Raw genomic sequence first — 23,018 nt, 5'->3', positions numbered from 1 at the left:
CCATCCTGCTCTTCGGGATCTACCTTCCTGCGGAGATCAGCTCTAGTTGTAATCAACACAATCTTAAATAATCAAGGTCTTAGGGTTCATTTGAAAATGTCGTGCAGGTGTTCTTAAAAAAGAGTTTAAACTACGTTTTGAATGCTTTCCCATCAGAACAGCTGTGAAAGGTGTTGTGAGGGCCATTACTACCACAGAGGGTGACTACATTTACATGCATAATCTGATTAATGTCCATATAGTATAAATAATATGGTAATATTATGATTTTGGAATATTACTGCATACATGTAATTTCAAATAAACTCGGAATGCACATTCTTTTCCCACTATACATGCTTGCTCTTGATTATTACATAGCATTTTGGTTATTTTTGACAGTATTTTAAACAATTAGTTATCACACTCCTTTGCTTGTTTGACAAAAAGGTTTTGAAAAAGTGTTTCTTTAACAGTTTGAATTTCAAAACATAATCTGGTCATAGGTATAATTCTACTTATATGTCACTTAAATGTGGGTGTAAAAGACTAATTATTCAGACATATTGTTGATAACTGACACTATTGGATGAGATTAATTGAGCTGAACAATTCTGCTACTGTCTCCTTTATAGTTAGAATTAAAGTTTCATAATTGATTGACTTTCCAACATTGACACTATTACTATGAAGCTGCTTTGAAACAATCTGTGTTGTATTCCTTTGTCTGACATTTGTCACAAAAAATATTTTGTTTCCTTTTTCCCTATCACGTTTTAGTAATAATTAAAATTATATATCATTTGAAAGCTTAAAACCTCAAAATGATCCTGTTAAAACCATTTTGAAATCAGACATTGTGTTACCATGGAAATGGTAATTTAAATTACTTTAGTGAGGGGTGTCATTTTACAATTTTAGAATCAATGCTTTTTATAATCTTGACAAAATACATATCATTGGAAAGGTCTGAGTCTCAAGATTCCATATTTCGTGACATAAGTTATAATGACAGAAAAATGTATACATTTGTGACAGAAAAATTGCATCAAAAAAATTAAATGAAATTTGAATGGCCCCTGTTGGCTAGTTGTGGTATAACGACTAAAAAAATTTACAGGAACCTCAATTTTTTTTTATTAACTTCAAATTTGGAACACAACTTATTTAGACATATTCATGGCCCTAAATGAGAAAAAGTTACAACATTCCTGGAAGAAAAAATATGTTAAATTGTATTTCATATACATTGAATATAGAAATGATAGCTCACTTTTACCACCTGAGTCTGAGAAAGTAACGAGTGAAAGCTATTTTTTCCCCTTTTCAGGGTAGTAAAACACCAACATAACAACATATACCCTAAATATATATATAATTTGAGTCTATACAGTTTCCTTGAAAAAAAACTAATTGACCCACAAACATCAAAATCATGACAATTTTGTGTGTGTGCAGTTCAAAACACATCCTACTGCATGCATGTTCATGGCCCTAAATGACAAAAAGTCACAAAATATAAGGAATAAAATCTCAGGTTAACTGGTATTTCCGACAGCTCAAAAATGAAAATGGGTCAAATTGACCCAGAGCATAATACAAGGGTTAAATAATATGACCAAATGTTGAATAAATATCCTTGTACACTTACAATATTCAGTGGGCGATGCGTTTTGTGGTCGATCAGTGTGGTTTTTTCAATGGTAGAGTTTTATATGATTACATTGTCTGCCCTCAATTCTGTGTGTAGCTGTAGTTCTCCATTATATGATAGTACAGTGAGGGAGAGTGCAGCAGGGGAACTGTGTTGGTGGTGTGGGTAGGAGATGCTGAGAGATAGGCTACATGAAGGAATCCCTGCCTACATCACAGTCAGGCACAGACCCACGCTTGAATTGCGCAGTGCCCATCATCTGCTGTACTCATCTCATCTGATCCTCCTCCCATCCTTGGGTGATATATGATGATGCTGGGAATACAACCATAAAGCAATGTTTCTCAAAACAACAAAAGACATCATCTCTCCTTTAATTTAAAGATAGGTTGTTGTTTTTTTACACAAAAATTTTAACTTCCTCTCCTTTTCAATTTAAGTTTGTTGTATGGTTTCTTGTACACAGATAAATATGAACTTTCTGGTAATAATGAATCTTTAAGGTGAACGAATCGTTTAAATGTATTTCCTTTGTTTTGTTCAGTGAAGTCACACCCTTTTTTGCGTTAACAAATAGCATCGAGTGCAGGTTGTAAAGGAGAATTTTATTTGATTGAACCTACAATTTCATTGAACGAGTCACTGTTTTGAGCCTAAATGAAACTCATTTGTGAAAGAACTGAATGTATCTCATGTCTGGTTTGTGAGCGAGGGTTAATTTGCCGTCAGATTGAAAAAATTATGTTTTTCATTCAGTTCGTCAAGTAAATAATTTACAGTAATGAATAAAATAATTGTATGTGAATAAACATATGACTGTACACAATTTAAATGAAATAAAATCTAATTTAATTTTAGATGTATAACTTCTATTTAATAATTGTAAAGGATAATAACTTGTTTTAGTGATGGTTAGGGTTTTTTAGACTTGGTGTTTTTTACATAATCGGTTCAATGAATGATTGAATGACTCGCTTATTGTCGCCACCTACTGGCAAACGATGTAAGATGAAAAAAAAAGTGGATGAATGGATCTTTTTATTGATAGAAGGGTTCAGTTCATGTAAATTAATTAAAATCCCCCACTAAAGAGTGGGTTCAAGAATACAAACTTAACTGTTCCTGACATCCCTCAGGATGGCGTCGAGCCAAACTTGAACGTTATAACGACAGCAGTATACACTGCAAGCACGCGACACAATGTTGTTGTAAATTATCTCACGTCCGCGGCTCTGTGGTCACACGAACGCTCCTATTATAACCAATGGAGCTTTTCCGTCGCGTCGCGCCTCTGGCTCGCTCGCAGCGTAGACGGTGAAAGAGGAGAGGCGGAGTCCGTCTGAATATCAAGCGCAGCTCTGCTCCAGTGACGAGGATAAACGCGTACAGTGGATTCCCGCCACTCCGGCGGCTGCGAGTGGGCATCAGTGAGAGAGTCCCATATAAAAGCTCCCGCATCCTCCTGCCTCCGACACTCTCTGTTTGAATGATACAGTGTCTTCTCCTCCTCCTCCTCCTCCTCCTCCTCCTGTGTTTTCTCGGAAACATTTTCCTGCAGTAGAAATTCAAATAGTCGTCTATGGTTCTGAGTCAAGCTTCCAAAATGTCCCGGACCGATGAGGTGCACCGTATAACGGAGAATGTCTATAAGGTGAGTTTCACTATTATTGCTTTATACAGTTTTATATTGATATTTTTTCCTGCATTAATTATATTCTATATTTTCTGTGCAAGATGTATTAATTCATGGTGTAAACCTAATACAAAATTTGAATGCAAAGGTTTTCTTTTTAAAAGTTGCTTACTGATGAATAACTTGCTTAAAGGGACAGTCCACTCAGAAATGAACATTCTGTCATCATGTACTCACCCTCATGATGTTCCAAACGTGTCAGTTTCTTTTCTAGGACACAAGCTGAAATCGTAGGCAGTATATGACTGACAGCCTCGGTCACCAATTACTTATATTGCATTTTTTAAGTACAATATAGGCAAAGTGAATGGAGACTTAGACTTATTAAGACAGATTTTAGATTTTGCAGTGAACTATCCCTTTAAATAGTGCAAACTAGAGGCTCCTGTAATTAAAAGCAGAAATAGCTGGTTTCAGTGTAGAACCAGTTTAGCCAAATACTGGAATCTGTCCTGTAACTCATGGGACACGTGAGTTTCGAGTGTCTAGTCTGATTTCATCACTTGTACATGTAGAGAATAAAAACATTTCAAGAGTTTGCTTCAGTACATTTCCTCTAGTACTTCAGTTTTGTAGTTCCTTCATTTCTGGGATTTGTTAAAAGCTTAACTGATAACTTTGCCCTGGCTTTGAAGGTGTTAGTGTGAGTGTGTCTGTAGCCATGGATTTGTTTTGCTCTAAATGAGTTCTCAGTTGGTAATGTGGTATGAAACTGATTGTGTAAAACAGATGGAGCATATCTAGGTCCCATCAGGAAAGAGTGACTAATGCACTTCCATGGATCCCCACAGCACACACACACATACGAATGTCCATTTACTTCTTTTCTCTGCCAGCATTTCCCTCATAAGCTTACGTCTATTGTAGCGTACCTCTTTGAAACCACCTGACTCACCAAACTAAACCTTGGTGGCTGCTGAGACTGACCCAGTGAAGCGTGTTAGTTCAATCCTGCAGACATCTGTTAAGGGACTTTAATGTTTAGGCTGTTAATTCCAACCCATGGAGCTAAAATCCTGAAGGAATACTATTATTACTTGGACAGGGGTGGCGTTTTTCTGAGCTTTTATGATTTCTTTGGGGTCAGAGGAAAACTGTAGGAAACAGAGGGTTTCTGTCAAAGAAACCTGGGCTTCCATACCACCTCAGCAGTGCCACAAACTGATCACCTCCATGCCACGTCGAATTGAGGCAGTAATTAAAGCAAAAGGAGCCCAGCCCCTACTAAGTATTGAGTACAGTAAATGAACATACTTTCCAGAAGGCCAACAATTCACTAAAAAAAAATTCACTTTTGTTTTTATTGGTATTATGAAGTATTTTAATTTATTGAGATGCACCTGTAGATGATCTATGCATGTCACCCTGCATGTTGTATAATTTTTTATATTAGAAAATATGTGATAATATAGATTTTAAAATGCTTCTTAGTGCTATTTTGGAGTCAAGTTAAACAATGAACTTTAAACTATGACTTTCCATGAGTTTACTGCTAACTATTAAGCCCAACCTGAGTGTGTGTGTGTATATATATATATATATATATATATATATATATATATATATATATATATATATATATATATATATTATGCATGCGCTAGCATACATCTAGTATGATATGTGTAGTATGGTATATAATTGCAGGCTTTAGAAAAAAAAACATGACTAGTCAAACATGTGCTCATGTGTTCATAAGGAAATGGAAACCACATTTAACAGGATTGCAAACAGTATGTAAACAGGAATGTTGCTCTAACTTGGAAAGGCTCATGTGAGGTTGAAGTCAAAATGAGGTCATGATAATATCTGAAGGAGGAAGTTAGTTGCCTTGTACTGTAATTCTTTCTTTGAATGTGGAGATACATTTTTCATGAGCTTAGAAAAGTTGTGTAACCGAACTAAAGAAAAGCTTTAGTATAATAACTGGGCGTTTCTTGACCACATAATCCTCCTTCAGGATTATTTTGCATGCATTAGTATTATCTCCTTGTCTAAGGCAGAAGTTTTAGAGTATTTACAGTGAAACCATTTCCATTATTATGACCTTTGATAAAAAAATGGTGACATTGTCCTGCTGGATTGTACTGGATTGATTGTTTTAGGATTAACTAAAGACATCAGTCTTAAGTATCTCCAATGTTCTCTCATAGATGGTATGACTGTAAATAGGATGAAGCCATAGAATTGACTACCTATATTAAAACCTATATTAAGACACTTTATAAAGTAATCAGTGGTAGCCAGCTCAAAGAAAAAACAATTTATACCTCTGTTAGGGATCATCATTTCAATGTCCTGTAGCGTTGGAACTCAAGTTATGACCAATGTCACCTCTAGCTTTGAGCATTGAGGTAGTTTTGTCCTTTCAGACTCTAAGTGGGAGGATATTCATTACTCATTGGGTCTCTTGGCTTCTTTAGGCTCTGTGATTTGTATAATTATGGGTATTGTGTGGCCACAGTGGGGTTCTCTATTAAAAGAAATGAAGAGACAGCGGATGCAGCGGAGTGATAAACTGCACTCACAGATAGAAGAATGAAGTAGTGGGCCATTTGACAGCATCAGGCATCATCTTTCACATCAGCGGTTCTCAACTGGAGGGTCTTGACCCAGAAATGCTGGTCTGTTCTTTCACAGAAAGCAGGACAAAATACAAATCATAAGAGACAATGTAAGGTTATAATCCGTTGTTGAGATGGCAAAATAAATGGGCTTATCAGGTTTTAAAAGAGCAGAGGAAATGGTCTCTGTATCTTTAGTTGTTGACATCAAAGTTTGAAAGTCTGGTTAAACTCAACAGCAGGGCTGTGGTCCTCCAGGAACTGGGTTTGAAATCCCGGCTCTATAGTATTTTAGTGTTTTTGTGACTGAAATTTTGGCAGGCCAATAATAATAAAAAAAATAATAATAATAATCAACACACATTATATATATACTATATTATATATATATAATTTTAAACATGACCATGTTGGTCCTTGACCATGTTGTTGTTTGTTTCGTGCATACAAAATGGTTGAGCTACAACAGATCAACAATAATTGGTACTGTGGACAAAAAAAATAATTTGTGTCAGTAAAAAACAGAGAAGTAGCTTGAAATTGCTTGCAAGTGGTTTAATAGATGCTACTTGACCAGCATTCAAAGTTAAATGACTCAATCAGCCAAGTTTAATTACCCAAATTCTTGGTTTTGGTAAAAAAATAAAAAAATAACAAAAACAAATTGATCGATGCCATGTTCACTTAAACTGGTCTATTCTTACTATTATTCTATTATTCTTTTTTGCATGTTGTTGGGCCTATTGAATTGCAACCTTTTTTTGTGGTTACTTTTGTATGATAAACAACTATCATATACATATAAATATCAATACTACCCTACTGTATTGTGTTGCTGCTTGATGGCCAAAGTAGAAACTAGGTCCTTATGCAAATCTAGTTGAGAAATATGCTTTTAAATTCGTATAACTGTCAGCTTTGTCTTTTGAATGCTCATATTTGTTGTATTTTCAACACTGATTTTGGTGGGAAAATAACCCCCACACAAAAACAGTAAATAAATAAAGAGTCTACAAAAATATAAACTCGCTTAAATGTTTTCAGTAGAGAAGCAGTACACTATTAAGTGTAGCAGAACTGTTGAATAAACAAACATGAAAGGTGCAAAGCATGTGTAGAGCTTGAATGAAAGGCATGTCAATTTTGTGGAAATCTGCCATTCTTTCAATGGAATTCTGCGAGAATTCTGTGGAACTCCATCTGTCGGCAAGTCTTTGTCCAGCTTTATGTGTGATTTTGGGAGTGTGTCGATATGTATGTTTTGTGTGTACGCCTGGCAGCTGCTTAGTAATCCCACAGGACCTTGGGAGCTCAAATCCACCCGTCTGCACTTAGAGTGACTCAGCCTGCATCTGCCAGTGTGTGTGGGCAGTGTCTCACGGGCCAATGGAGTATGTGTGTCAGTACGTGCATGTGCCCCTGTCTCCGTGTCTGTGTGGGTAGTGTCTAGCAGATCGAACGGTCTGCTTGTGAGAATGTGCCTTTGCCGAAGCGTAGGGGTTGTGAGTTCAGCTTTGTGTGTGCCCACGGTGAGTAGGACAGTCAAACCTCGAAGATATTGTCATCTGTTGGAGGCATTTTTCTTCGTACCACATTGCACTGCCCACATCTTGACTCTTACTGGGCCGCACTTCTGTTGATGTAGATATCAGGCTGGATTATGCTAATTAATATTTTCTTAAAAGAGGAATATTTTTGTCCCTTTTCCCCTTCAAATAGATGATGACGAGGGGAAAGTTCAGCAAAAACAATATTTCATTTGCTACAATTTTACTGTCAACAATCACCTTTAAGTCACATGTAATGACAACGAAATTTGGTTGCCATCCAGAGCAGGTCCTTTGTTTGATGGATCTTTGCCTTGTTCTAAAATCAACATTAACTCTGTACATGTTTGTTTTTTGTTCAGGTGTGTGTTCTCAATAAAATGAAGTGGATTTTAAGGGTCGAACAGGGATTTCTTTGTAGACTTGCTATGAGTTTTGGATGAGGTCATGGCTTTTCTTTTTAATAAAGTATGTTTTGATTTCCCAATTCATATTCATAGCAATTAGAAACGCACAGTATGTGTCCCCTTGCGCCCTGGTTTTGGAATTATATAACAAGTCCTAGTTTCAACTTTTTCTCTTATCTTAGTCCAATTCATCTGGAGAGCGTTAAAAGAATATAGATTGCCATTAAAAATACATCCTAAATAATTTTTTGTTTGTTTTTGTGCTGTAAGCTGTCAGATAGAAGACAGATGGTAGCTTAACAGCATGTTGGGCGAAAGCTGTTGGACTGTGTGTTTGCGTCTGTGTTTTTGACTGTCTGTGTACCTCTAAAGGGAATGGAATTCTTAGTTGAGACTACTAGATCAGAACAGCTCCGTAAATGGCAAAGCTTACGACTTTATGCAGAAACCTGGTACTTACAGATGGCCGCATTATGAGTGTGCCACCTTCCTTTATTATGCCATGTTTTATTTATTAATTAATGTCCCGCTTTCTGGACTCTTGCTTGCAGAATACCACAGTGACCTCTGTTGTTGCCTTTTTACGATGAAAATACATATTGGCTGTGAATCCATGTGGCTGGCTGGTTCTACCCTTACGAAAGGAAAATATATTTACCAATATATTTCTTGAAATATATTGTGATATATTGTAATAAATTATTTTCCCTTTTTATTTTCTAATATTTTATATATTTGAATACATTTAATAATACATTGATGATACATATTATATAATATATTGCAAAATATACAAATGATTGCCACTTTCAATATATTGGAAAAAAAAATATATATATATAAGAATATATGCCTAATATATTACATGATATTTTCCAATATACTACAATATATTTTTGTTTCATAAGGGTAAGCAGTAATGATGACTACTGTATAAATTGGCTAATGTTTAGGTAAATTTATCTGGATTATCTGATGAATGTTGAAATCATTGAGAGCCAATCAAAAGCCATCCTGCTTTGCTTGAGTATTTAAAGCAGCAGACGAAAAAACTGTTGTGCATGCTTATAATGAACAGAACATTATCTTGTGTACTATACTATTCATGTTTGGTGTCAAAAGGCTTTTAGTCAGTGCTTTTAGGTAACATGAGATTGTATTTTTGTTAGTGTGGTGTTATGGTTAAAGCTAAGGGTTGGTTGTAACTAGATTAAAGAGTTTTATGTGTGCAGCCAGATGGAGAGAGAGACTGCACTGTTGTCTGTGTGATTTGTAGGTGAGAAGCAGGCCAGCTGTTTGAATGTCAGTGATGATGAAAGAGTGAATGAGAAAAAGAGGAGGGAAAGATTTTATTTTGCCAGCAGCACACCAGATTATTGTGTCCTCACAGGCACAAAATGTTTTTGTACTTTCACATAAAAATCACACAAACACGTATCTAAAGCACTAAACAGAGACATCTGTGTGCTTTAATGAATTATTTTATAATCATTTAGACTTTAATGGCCTCTAAAGTCTGAGTGATTATAAAGGAATTCATTAAAACAATGGCGTAAATAACATTTCGTACCTCTCACAGCAGCTTGATGTAGAAATCCACTCCAGGTTTATTGATAGAAAATATCTGAGGCTAAAAAAATACTTAGATGTCTTAGTATTTTGGCCCTTAAATATGTCTTAAGTGCATCTCTTTTGACATTTATTTACAGGGCTGTTATATCTTTGTCTCAAACCCAGAGGTGATCTGCTTATGTGACATTATTTTGGTTCCATCCCACCTCATTTCAATCTAATGTGAGCTAATGTGGTCCTCTGGCAGCCATGATGGATATAATGTGATTGAAGAGCAGTCTGTTTATGTCATGCCTGTTATGAATAGACACTGGCAGGGCAAACATAGGGCCTACTACTGTCATGCGTGCCAGGCAGAGTGGTTTGAGTGGGTACCAGTGTAAGAACGGAGGATGGAATTGGCAAGGAATGAGAGAAACCCATTACAATATCCCTGATGAACAAACGTGTAAGGTTACAGCGATGAGATTATATATTTGTTTTGATCATCCCACGAATTGCAAATTCACCTTGCAAATGATGTGGTATCAGTCTAGCGGAGTGAATCTCATGTAAATTGTCAATAAAATGTCTGGAAATATTAATCTCTTATTTCAGGCACAAATCAAAATAAAAAATTAAAGTATATTTTGCATATAGTTTATATAGATCAAATTGTATTTATATAGCTTCCTAAAAAGAAAAAAGTGTGTAAAAAAATCCCTGAAAAATTATAAATATTATAAAATAGTATACCATACTAATAATGAATAAATAATGATTCAATATCATTTAATGATATTGATAAAAAAGTAAATCTATCAAATTTGTAAATACAATACAACTGCAAGTCATGGTAGTATTTGTTGAACTGAAATGAATTCATGCTTATTTAAATTATTATAAACAGGATAGTTTTAATTATTATATGACATTATTATTATTACAGAATATCACAGTAATTTGTATGAGAGTTTTTTTTTTTTTTTGCGCTATAGTAAGGAGAATTTGGATAAAAATGATAATGGACCTAAAAAAGGCATGCAAAATATATTTTCTTATTTACTTTTAATTTTGGTGTCTTTCACAGTTAGAGAGGGCAACAAGAGGAATACAGTAGAATGAGAGACACTGATTGAAGGTGAGAGGAAGGGGAATGGTTTGACACATTTGTGTGTTTGAGAAAGGAGGAGATAACTGGGAGATGCTGGAATCTTTGCTGTGACATTTCATTCGAGATCTCATGGGAGGGTACACCAGCAGAGAGATGAAACTGTGCAGGAATACACACTCACCCACCCACACACACATAGGCCCATTATATACAGTACATTCCTTATACACAGACACATGCAGCAGCACAAGCATCTCAGCCGTATACATCTTTGTCTCCTTTCACTAAAATTTAAATCGTGATTCACTCATTTCTCATCTGTGTTTCTGAGAATGGATTGAGGTGTTGGGACAGATGGGGACACAATGTTCCTTTAGTCAAAAGTAACAAGCTCTAGCTGCACAAACTTCCCCTCCTACTGCAATCAGATGGTACGATCCAAACGTGCAGGGAATAGGAATGCAGTGTAGCAGAGAGTAATGCGGGGGGAATTCCGACACAACCATATATGGGCAAGGAAGTTGCTCTCTCTCCATCTCACCTCTCCAAGCTCACTCTGAAGTGGGATGCACACAGTGCTGATGTTCACGGTGAACTCGCATAGGCACACATACACCCACGCACGCACATACACAGACAGGCTCATCTGAAATGGAAATTGGTAAGATGAGCGCCAGGGCGGCTTGTAGGAGTGAGACAGCTGTAACTAAATGAATTGCAGCATCCGCAGTGGACATGCAAAGATCTTTGTCCATTAAGGAAGATGGAGGCAGCCTCTGCAGAAAGCCCAGCTACCAGATCAGAGTCTAAGGGCCCTATAATACACCCAGCGCAATGCGACGCAAGGCGCAGCACAAGTGTGTTTTCCAGTTTCAGTCCGGCGCTTTCCCGTCCAGCACCACGTCGTTTAATTAGCAAGTGCATTTGTGCTCATTTTTGCGCCCATAGGAGTGCTGGTCTAACAAAGAGGTGTGTTCAGGCGCATTGCTATTTTAAGGAGCTGAAAATAGAGTGCACCATAGACCAACTCAAACCTGCTCTAAAGTCTGGCGCAATATTTTTTCTTTGTTATTACGCTGCTTATTAAACACAGGGATGCACAGCAACACACAAACATGCCAAATATTACAAATTAAAGGATTGCAATGCATAAGATTTCTTTGTAGGCAAAAAAAAAAAACAAAAAAAAAAATTCTGTCTTTACACTTGCCAAATTCCGCCTGGTGAATAGCAAATCCGTAATGGAACGAGAACGCAACTAGCTCTTAAGGGGAATGGAAAATGAGACTCTGATTGGTTTATTGCACGTTACATCCAAAAAACACCCATTACTCATTGGCCCAGGCGCACCAACTGTTTTTCCATCATTAAAATAGCAAAAGTGGATTTGGACATGCCCTGAGTGCACCTGTGCCGTGCTCTTTACACTTTGCATTTAGATCGTTAAAATAGGGCCCTAATACTCTTGTTGTTAGTGTCGTAGTGTAATAATAAAATGATAAAACTGATTTTTAATCAGTGTTTTCTTGAAGCTTGGAGTTTTTATGAAGGAAGTGGTTAAATACCAATCAAAATAAAACCAAAGACAGATCTTTTTGTCAGTATGGGACATACATCTGAGTAAAATTATTGAAAAAGTGACATTAGTGAAAATGTTAGGTGGAACTTTCAACAATCGATTGTTGAATGGATGGAGGCTATCAGGTGAATACGAGTTAGCAAAATTTAAAATTTTAAGAAAGAGTTGGGGTTTAAGAAGGTGAAATTATTGGAGAGGTCGGGTATATGTCACCAGTCTTTACACCAGAAGATCAAGCCATGATATTATGATGAATAATTACAAGGAAAATATGCATGTATGATCTGTTCACAATAAAATCATTAACATGCATTTTGAAAATACATAGGGTGAATTTTTATTTCATGCTAAATATCTTTGGAAAGAACAATATACTTATGTGTGTATACCATATGGATATATAAAAGGAATCGTTTTGCATGATAAACAAGAATTTATGTGGTTACAAAACGTGAAGTTTCTTTTTTTTTGAGACGTAGGAGGAATATGTATAGCATATTGCTTTTATATCTCTTAGAAAGAGCATGCTGTGTGTGTGTGAGAAAAAGCTGAAATGTGTTGTTTACTAGATGATCTTACAATATGTAAATTACACTGTTTCAGGGTGCAAGGGGTCTTTCTGAACAAGCGAAAACATGTCTAGCTGAAAAAATACATACAGTATAAAGTCAGGGTCACCTTGAGATTGTAGTTATTTAACAAGTGAAACTTCCTGCCCACGTTTAGTTTGTTGTTCTCTATAAACTTGCAGAATAATGGTAAAAAGTTTCACATTTGCTCTTTTGGATCATAATGTGGTTGTAAAAACGTGCCAGTGACATTCATACAGCGTGACATTAGTTTCCAAAAGTTTCCACAGGCCCATTATTATTATATCATAATAGGTGTATAAATTTCAGGTAATTTCCAGCATCGAACAATCAAATTAATTGACAGTGCAATGCAGTGCTTTAAATAGAAGGTTAGCTGTTGAAAATCAGCCCTTGAATCTGGGTTCAAAAACCTATTCAGACACACTGATTAATGCATCATTATCCATTTCCATACTCAATTGTCCTTAAGCTGTAGGAATAAAGAGAATTACATAATGCTGAACAACAGGAAGTCTTCATCAGATTGCAACATACATCAGTGGCCACACGGCTGCTTTAACCATGTTTTACTATGCATATTGAAGACATAAAGATGAAAACGGCACTTTTGCTTAACTACCTGACATTGAGTTGATTGTTATTGGACTGACACACACACACACACACACACACACACTCACACACACACACATAACAGAGCGCAAGAGTTGATTACATTCATCAATCCTTTCCAAGCTGTCTGAGACTGCAGCTGCATTAGTTTCACATCACAGGTTTGTGTTGTAGCAGGTTTATATAGCACCAAGTTTGTAGGTGTTGATGTATAAGGGTGTGTTTGTGGTAAATGAGGCATGATTATAACCCTGTTAGTTCAACAAATACTAACCGTTCTCCCATTTCTCAATGTATTACCATGGCGAAGCCAAACTGTGTGCATGTGAATACAGAAAATCTTTCGAGGACTCATTTATATCCTCAAAGGCTTCCTTTATATATATATATTTTATTAAACTCAATTTATAAAGACATTCTAAGGGTAAAGTTCAATAAATGGCTGCACATTTCTGCTGATATAGTTGGATATATGTTAACAGACTGCTGAAAGTGTGCTTCATTTGCTTCTCTGCTTTTATAAAAAAGGGATATTATACGGTGACCATTCATATTTAGTGCTCTACTTGATACTGTAATATGTGAGCACACCTTCATTTCAGGGGGAGCATGAAATTCCCCCAGCTGTGTTTGAACGAGGTCCCTATAATATAATATGCATCAATATGAAATGTTGCCCATTAGCCAAGACTATTAATTATGTCCTAATGAACATGTCTGTAATGAAATGCTGAAAATGCGATTTTAAGTCTTTCCCATGTACATATACTGTAGAATGGATGAGATTTTAATGTTTGCAGTGCTTTGCATTCTGGTCATGCTCAGCCACAGCACTTAAGCGGGACATTATGATATTATACTGATACCATTAGTGGATGGTAAAACATGCAGAATTTATACAGTTTAGCATTATGTTTAACCAAAACCTGACATGCAAAATGCACCCTGGTCGTTGCATGAATACCTGTTGTATATTTAACCTCATGAATGTGATCATGTGCTTTCATCTGTTAGGAATGTGGTGCAGTGAGATCTATCACACTATGTTTATGTAATTCCTTCCTTGATGAAAACATGCCAGCTGTGTTTGCACCCAACCATGATTTTCTCCAATGCCTTTATTTCCTTCTCATCTCTACTCCTGGTTCTTATTTGTTGGTCTGCATTTTCTTTTTCCTTCATAAGGATTTTATAACGAAGATTAGTACTGGACATACCGCTGTATGATTGTATGCAGCAGATGATGAATTACATAAGACATAATTGTGAGCTGAGATGTTGTTACATAAGACGTGACAGTAAGAGAAAGACACGGATGTTTATGAATGATTTATTTGGGGCTGATTATCTTGTCCTGTCTGCTTCTGCTCTCATTATTCAACTTATCAATACTGTATTTAGCTTACATTTGTCTATTCTTAAGTATATATAATAATTATAAATATACAGTATTCTTCAAATGTTTGGAGAGATTGTTACAAAAAATCTAAATACATGCTGTTCTATGGAAGTTTCTATTCATCACAGAATCCTGAAATAAAATCTTTCTCAGTTTCAACAAAAATATTAAGCAGCACGACTGTTTGAAGGATTATGTGACGCTTAGAAAATATTTCAAAAGATTGCTGTTTTTAACCAAAATATATATACATATATATAAATCACAGAGGACAAACTTGAATAGTGTACAAATCATATAATACCTGTATATATCTAATTTCATTGGCAAATAAAAACAAGTCAGATTTAAAAAAATGTATTAATTGCATGTTCTCCAAAGTTTTTTGGCACAATACATTTCTTAAGACCTCTTAATCTCAGTTTGCATTGCAGGAACCCATTGGCCTACAGACTGAAGAAGTCTGTCTTTGTCCTAATTCTCATTGGAAGCCTTCTTTCATTGTAACTGGAGCACAGGCTGGGGGGATTTGGGATATACCCAAGCACTCAGTTTACCATCGACCTTAATTGTGTTCATAAACAACTTCACTCCAATTCTGTTAAACCGAGTAGAGAGACTTTCATTCATATAGCTTCATTCTCTCTCTACATCTTTCACAGAATCTGTATTGTTCAATGCTTTATTGTTTTTTTTTGTACATCCTCTGTTCTTCAACTTTCTTATACTCTGTCTTTTTGAACCCTTCCTCTGTCCCTTATTTGAGGACCCTGTTATTTTCAAAGCTTTGATGAAGCCTCTAGAAACATGAACAACGTCACTCTTGGGAAAATGTTCTGAGAACAAATTTGTCAAGTCGAAATATAGCAAGTGATTTTACTCTGAATGGACCAGCATAGCTCTTCTGAGAAAAGGAAGAGGTCTCCTCAATGAGGAGCTTCAGCAAAAATGAATAGATTTTAAAGGGCAACTCTTAATGTTGGATCAGGTGAGTCAGGCTGTGGGTAGATCTCCACATACTCCCACAATCCTGTGCCCACCAGCAACAAAGAAACGGCAAATCCCAGCTGGCATGATGCCCTCCAAGTCGCACTAATTAGAATATTCTGAAAAGTGGGAGCGTGAGAGCTCTCTCTCTCTCTCTCTCTCTCTCTCTCTCTCTCTCTCTATCCATCTTTTCTAGGTATCTGCAAATGCACTGCATCTTCATATACACACCTATCCCCAAAAGACAATCACTTTATTTGACTTACAGAAACAGAAGTCCACCTGTTTAATTATCTGTTTGTCCCATTGGTGTCCTTGGTAGTGGTGAGAGTGCCAGCTAAATAGTGACTGCGGCTGTTGTGTGCTGACTAAAGCTATGCTATTTCTGTTTCAGTCCATCATGGAGCAGTTCAACCCCTGCTTAAGGAATTTTGTTGCCATGGGGAAGACTTACGAGAAGGCCCTCTCCAGTGAGTACATCAGTGGCTTGTTCATTATCACTCTTGCAGGCAATGAGCCAGCTCTTGTTTCATAGGTCTGCTTTAATTTATGAGAAGAAATTGCTTGAAATTCATGCTTACGGAGAGCGCCTCTCCTTGGTTGAATACCAGTCCTTAGTTACTAGCATCTGGCATTTGTAATTGCTAATATAAAACCAAAAATTATTACTTGGAACTAGTAGAATGTTGTTTAAATGTTTGTTGAATGTTTGTTAAGAATGTTTTTGCTTGTGGGGCGGAAGACTTCCTGTTCTCTCGTAGTGATGATGTCTTGGAATGTTACATGTCTAAATCCATTTGCACCCTGAAACCCCCTAAACATCCATCCGGTTCATGCATGTTGCATCTTCAGAGCTGTCACATACATGTAACCAATGACAATCGATGATGTATTTCTGTTATGTGTGCAGACCTTCATGTGTGTTTTCGAGATGTTGACTGGGCAAGGACAAGGACGTAGGTGTTTCGGAGCAAAAATATGCACTGGGAGGAAGGGAGAGTAAAATGGAACAGAGGACAGGCGTAAATAGGCCAGAGAGAGCTTTTGAGAGCAGACACAGTCCCACGGAGGGAGCGAAAAAGGGAACAGGGAAGATGTATATTCAGGACAAGAATGACATGTCATAACAAGGAGGACGGAGTATGATGAATACCACGCTAGTTAGTACAGCTATCAGGTGTTCAGGGCATCGATTAAATATCCTTTTCTGCATTGCCTCTTTCTTTCATAATACTTCATCCTGAGAATAACAATTTACTAACAATGTATAATTTCAACATGTAACACTCTTGAAAAAAATTAACCAGGTATGATGCAACAAGACGATGAACGGTTTATGTTTGTATACCGAACTCAGAAACCAGACATGACACCTAATCGATCATAAAACGCAGCCAATTACTACAGGCGCTACTAATGTGAGCACTCAGGTGTGAATCTAATCTAATCTAAACTAAGAACACAAAGCTAGTTTTTTAATGCTTTTTGTGGTTTTCATTTTGTTAATTAATAGCCAACATAAAATCAGATTCTAAACTTCTAGTCTTTCCTCATTCATGTTTGATGTTTAATATGTATGAGGAGTAGTATTTTGGTCCAGTGAGATTTAGTCTGGATGAGGTTTACTTGGTGGCATGCCGTAGAAATAGAAAAAAACAACAACAGATTAATCAGATAAGTCGTGATCGTGCCTGGTTAGGAAAATTCTGATTAATATGAAAGAGAACTTTTAAGTCACTTGTCCCTTTTATCAGTTTGGCAGAAGCTTTAGGATGAGTATTGAATCCCTGTAGAGTCGCACTGTGCCAAGTACTGCAGAGAACCAATCACTTTCCTCACAATTCCAGACTTCATCTAATATTTTATGAAGCAGAAAATACAAGAAAAAGACCAACGCTCTAGAGAGTAGACCACAAGCGTGTGTGTATGTGTGCGAGAGTGTGAAGTCTGATAGATAAGGTTAAAAATAGACCCAACTCGAGTGAGATTTGCACTCCCATCCTCGCAGATCAGCCTTGGCTGCAGTTACGAAGGTTCACAGGATCCATCATAGGGATTTTCTGAAGTTGTAAATATGCCAGGTCCTGCAGGCAGCAAAGTGGAAACCCTCCACAGTACCCACTATGAATAGTGCAGATGGTGGCCACTGGGCATTCGCAAGATTTTGGGCTGCATGGCAAATGCAAGTAACCAATAGTGAAATTAATAGATCATTAAAATGTCATAGTACAAAAACAAAACAGAGATTTTGGAGGTCCATTTGCATTCCCTAGAGTAGATGATTATGTTGAGAAGTCTTGTGCATAAGCAGCTGTTAAGCCTAAAGTATCCCCCTCCTTTGCCTTTTCTTTGGAAGTGTTGGAGGACTCTTAGAAATGACGGATTGAAAAGGGTTGAAAAAAAAAATTGGAATAAGATTAATTAGTGACCAAAGACTTTAACATTTATATTTGATGGAGACTTCTGTCAGGAACTTGGCTAGACAATATCACACACAAACTTGAAATGTGAGAACTGGGTCTAGATTGGGCTTCTCTGTAGTTTTTAACTTGTCTCCACTGGCTGATCAATCTTTCCTCAGAGATGGTTGGAGAGACTTTCTGCCCTATTTTTCAGACCTCTGTAATCCTCTTTTCTTCTGCTGCCTCTCTCGTTCCTTTACCCCTCACCACTCAGCCTAACCGCTGGAGCACCAAAGCCCCCAGATTTCCCCCTCTAATCCTTCACAACCAGGACGCACCTTATCCTGAGCCTAGGATTTGCGCGGACACTAGTAAATAACTCTATACATTCATATGTGATTGGGCTGCCATTGGTGTACCTTACCACCTCCACTCAAACACTCCCACTGGATTGAATTGGGATGGTCATACGGCATATTGAATTTGATGTGAATGTCAATGAGGCTGTTAGGGATAAAAGTACAAAAGCCCGTTCAAAATGTCCGAGGCCAGAAGCAGATCTTACAGGACAAGTACATGTGGCAGTGCTGAGAATGCAATGAATGTAATGAATTAGATAGGGGATGCACCATTATTAAGATTCTCATGCAGAATTGTGTAATTTTGATACAGATAAGTTTATTTAAATTTTAAAGCTGATATAAAATGGTGCACTGTTTCGTCTAAATAAATTATTTGAAATGCTACAAATGGATTTAGACATCACATTTCTGTACATTGTAATAAAAATTGGATATTGACTTTGAGATTTGCTAAAGATTACAGTGTTTTACAGTGTTACAAATGTTACAAATTGTATTTTTTATGATTAATGCCAAAGTTAGATGGTGACAAAAGTCATCTAAAATGTAATAAAATTTTAAGAAATTTTTTTTTGATACTGGCCAATCTAGTATTAGAACAGATATAGGTTTCCAATATATACAGCATTTTCAAATGCAACAATGCATGAAACAAATGTGCAAAGCAACAAATTTATTTGTTTGCGTACCTCAAAACTCTCAAAAACATTATTTGAGTATAAGATGTGATTCTACAACAATTTGGAAGTAGTTCTGTCACTCATAGCCTTTCATATTTGCATCAAATTAAATATGCTGTCTGTATTGGTTTCTTACCTGATTTGAACAGTTGTAAAATGATGAATTCAAGAACATTTTAACCTTTGCTTACCACTTGTTCAGTACCTTCTGGTCCTAAATTTCACTGTGTTCCAAGACACTATGTGCTTCTTGGCACTATCCTGCCTCACTAAACTGCCGTGATCCTCTGGCTCCGAGAGAACCTGATTGAGAGCCAGCCCTTCTCTGCCATGGTGATGCGGAAGAGCCACAGCTGTCCCTGTGGTGGGACCTCACACAGAACGAGTGATTGCTCTCAGTAATGTGCTATCTGATGTGAATGTTAAGTTTTGGAGGGCATCAAGCTTTTTTTGTTAGTTTTTTTTATTTTAAAGTAAGGTACTTTTGCTATTCATCGCTTACCAATCACAAGCTCCACCCCCACCTCCCCAGTTCTCTGGCCGAGCCATCATAGAACATATAGAGCTTAAAGCTTTCCCATCCACCACTCCTGTTTCCATAGATGCGGCACCTGTGGGTTCAGAGAAGCTTCGGGTTAGCACATTAGCACAGTCCCGATACTTATGTCCCCAATGCTTCCATGTTTCCAGGTGTGACATTTGCAGCAAAAGGCTACTTCGACGCACTGGTGCGGATGGGAGAGCTGGCCAGCGAGAGTCACGGCTCTAAGGATCTTGGTGAGTTATAGACTGTAGCTGCAGTGCCCCCTATGGTTGGGAGGGGGGTCGCAAAATAGACTAACTTGATGGTTTCAGTGTGAATGGCTTTGGATGTATGAGCACATAGTATAGCATATTTAAGACTGTATCTTTAGATATAACACACACTATCTTTGTACAAACATACATACTCCGCAGATTCACTCATTTGATAATTGGTGGTTGGTTGCATTGTGTTCATCTATCCTGTTGTCTTATTTCCATGTCTCTCTATGAAAAATCATTTATCTGTGTTAGAATTTAGATTTAGGGAGTCGTGATGAGACTATAAAATGGTTCGAAACACATATAAATTTTTCATTTTCTGTAAAATAATCAAAAATTCTATTTGCACTTTTTCTCAACCATAAACTGCTATTCTGTTGTGCATTTTTTTATTTTGATTTGTGTAAATGCATTAGATTTTCTAGCATATATGCCGATTCAGATGGCATCCTTCCTGCATCTTTATGGAGTAAAATGGCTTTAGTGATCTTCTTTAAATATTTAAATTGTGTTGCAGTTTTTGCACACTACAACATGTTTTGTTTGGCATATTTTTTTTATTAATTTAAGATTAATGTTAATTTTGTGCATTAAGCATTAATTTTTCTCCAGCCTTTGTATGAATTATGCCCTATACAAATAATTGCATGACATGAAAAATGTAATATGCAAACATTTTTAGAGATGACATTCAGAGAACACATCTGAAGTCACAGTACAAGTATGTTTTTGCAGTCTGCAGCATAATCTCTTCCTTTCTAAAAGCACATCAGCAGCAAATATGAAAGGAAATTTCTCTCTAAAGAGGACTGAAGGGGAAAGACTTACAGAGGGACCTGAAAGCTGGTTATACTTCCATTATTCATCTCAGAAACATTTTACGAGCGTTCATCTTGATTCTTTTAATTTCACTGGTTGGTGTCTCATTGGATCAGTTTTCAATGAAGCTCATGATCCCAGCTCTAATTTGATCAGTAAAAGGCTATTATTTGAATGAATTCAGCTTCATCTTATCCTGAGATAAGTTACCTGATTTCCAGCTTTCTCAATATCTAAACTGTATAGCCAGGCGGAGCTGGAGTCTTTATGAGATTATATTTTAGTCTGCAAGAGAGCTATTTCTAGACTGCTGCTGTCTCAGCATTGTTAAAAAGCAGGAATATCTGGGTATGAAAAGTTTAATAAGAAAACTTTTATGAGGATTTAAGACTCTCAGCCTTTTCACCCGAGACTTTTTCATCACTAGACAAATTAAAGCATGCCTGTGTTTGTTTTGTACCTTCGTGATTATGCAGAAAATATATTTTAATCCTCAACAATGTATAAGGCTGGATGGTATGACATTTATTCTGCTCCGGTACTAGAATGTGTCCATCAATACTGCTGTTGTGGTAGATATCGGGAATTATTAATTTTATTATTGCATTGACAAGAAATAAACATGGTTTAGAAAAAAATACAGAAGTGGATGTGTTCCAAACAAGTTCCAAACAAGTAGTTGTTTATTTGCTAATATTTCTTTTGTTGTTTCAAGCCACTATTTAAGTAGTTTTGTATTCAAATGTTACATTAGTCAGATATCATTATGCTCCTCCCTCTCTCAACAGTGCATTTAATGTGTGCATGCATGTATTGATTATCCTATGTTTTAAAAGCTGTTCCAGTACTGCTCACGTCTGTCTGTGCCTGTTTTTTTTACAGTAAAGGTCAAGTATAAAAGAAATACATGTGCATCGCAGCATCAGAATGATCATGTAGCTTTTACTAGGGATGCGCAATATCTGCAAATATTTACAAATATTTATTTTTTATTATAGAAGCAGCAGATATGGGATACAAAGTACAGCCAAAACATAAGCATCAGACAGAGAGTAAATATTGGTGCATCCCTAAATTTTACGAGTATCTAATCAACAGTGCTTTACACTTGTTGACAGTTTGCTGCATGTGTCCCTGTTTCCCCGAGTCTCGTTCTCATCTTCACATGTCCCGAAAGCAATCCAAATGCATGTCATAACCACAAAACATACCAGTTCCTTTGTCTGGTTTCTTTCTGAATGAGTACATGATTGATTTGCTTGAGGAAGACAAAGAAAGAAGTGTGTGTTCATTTAACAACAGGTTTTGTTAAGATTTGTTTGTTGTTCTGTAAGTGTGTGTTGAATGGCAGTGTTATTTAGATCCAGAGACTTTGAAAGAGCTACCAAGACAACAGTGGCATGAAGTGGAAACTTTTATCCAACTTCCAGAATGAGTCTGTTTTGAATTTATACTCATGCAGACTGTGTGGGTGAGAGTGCGTTCATTTAAGCACGTGGGAACTGTGGCATCAGCCATGTGGACCCAACCAATTGCTGCACGCTTAAATAAATCTCTTAAGTGAGGTCTTAGCCCAGCGTTAATAATTGATACAGAGTTATTTCAGGCCTTAGTATAATTGCATGTTAGAAGGAAGGCTTCTTTGGGCTTAGACCATCATGATTTAGCCATGAATCTTTAAAATCAGTCACACAGTCTCAGTCAAACACTTTTGCCTGTCACAGTCAGCCCCACATGAAGATGTCAGTGTCCTCTTGGACTTGTTAGCATGTCTCTAAGATGGAGTAAAGGGTTTTAAAGGATGTTGCACAAAAGTGGCCACATGTGCATTTGTACTGTGTACTTGTTGTGTCCCTGTGCTATATTATTGCTTATGGATATTGATTTGTTGTCCAATAACCTAGTTTTTAGTGCAGTTGACTTATGCATGTGGAACAGGCCTGTTTCTTTTATTTGTATCTGTATTTTATTACTATATAATATTATATGTATTGATCTTAATAAATAATTATATATTTTAATCTTGTCGTTGTATCACATAGCAAGTTGTATCACATCTCACACACTGTTTTTTGATAGTTTAAGATGCCGTAGTTTAAGGCCCTGTCCACACAAACGCGGGTATTTTCAAAATGCGGTTTGGCCATTTGTCCACATGCAAAACGCAGCACCAGGTCACTGAAACCAAACATTTTTGAAAACTACCGTTGCATTGTTATTGTGTGCGAAACCGTTATCTTCGCCTGCTGATAACTCTTTCAGGCTTCCGATT

General features: G+C 36.7%; 1 protein-coding gene across 7 annotated transcripts in view; it reads left to right on the top strand.

Moving 5' to 3' along the window:
* Window positions 1-3,016: 3,016 nt before the first annotated feature.
* baiap2b (BAR/IMD domain containing adaptor protein 2b) overlaps window positions 3,017-23,018 on the top strand; it is a 48,881-nt gene continuing 28,879 nt past the window's right edge. For 4 of the 7 annotated variants that reach the window (XR_008156169.1, XM_052570400.1, XM_052570399.1 and 1 more), the window contains exons 1-3: window positions 3,021-3,284; window positions 16,074-16,149; window positions 19,814-19,900. Coding sequence is in view for 6 of the 7 variants with exons in the window: in XM_052570400.1 (XP_052426360.1) it covers window positions 3,213-3,284; window positions 16,074-16,149; window positions 19,814-19,900 (235 nt within the window). In the remaining variant the exon portion in view is untranslated. Of the gene's footprint in view, window positions 3,285-16,073; window positions 16,150-19,813; window positions 19,901-23,018 lie in introns of all 7 variants that reach the window. The other 3 variants (XM_052570402.1, XM_052570397.1, XM_052570401.1) reach the window with 3 other exon arrangements.

Source organism: Carassius gibelio, chromosome B12 (genome assembly GCF_023724105.1).
Source record: "Carassius gibelio isolate Cgi1373 ecotype wild population from Czech Republic chromosome B12, carGib1.2-hapl.c, whole genome shotgun sequence".
In the NCBI taxonomy this organism is placed as follows: domain Eukaryota; kingdom Metazoa; phylum Chordata; class Actinopteri; order Cypriniformes; family Cyprinidae; genus Carassius; species Carassius gibelio.
This window is presented reverse-complemented; position numbering and strand designations above follow the sequence as displayed.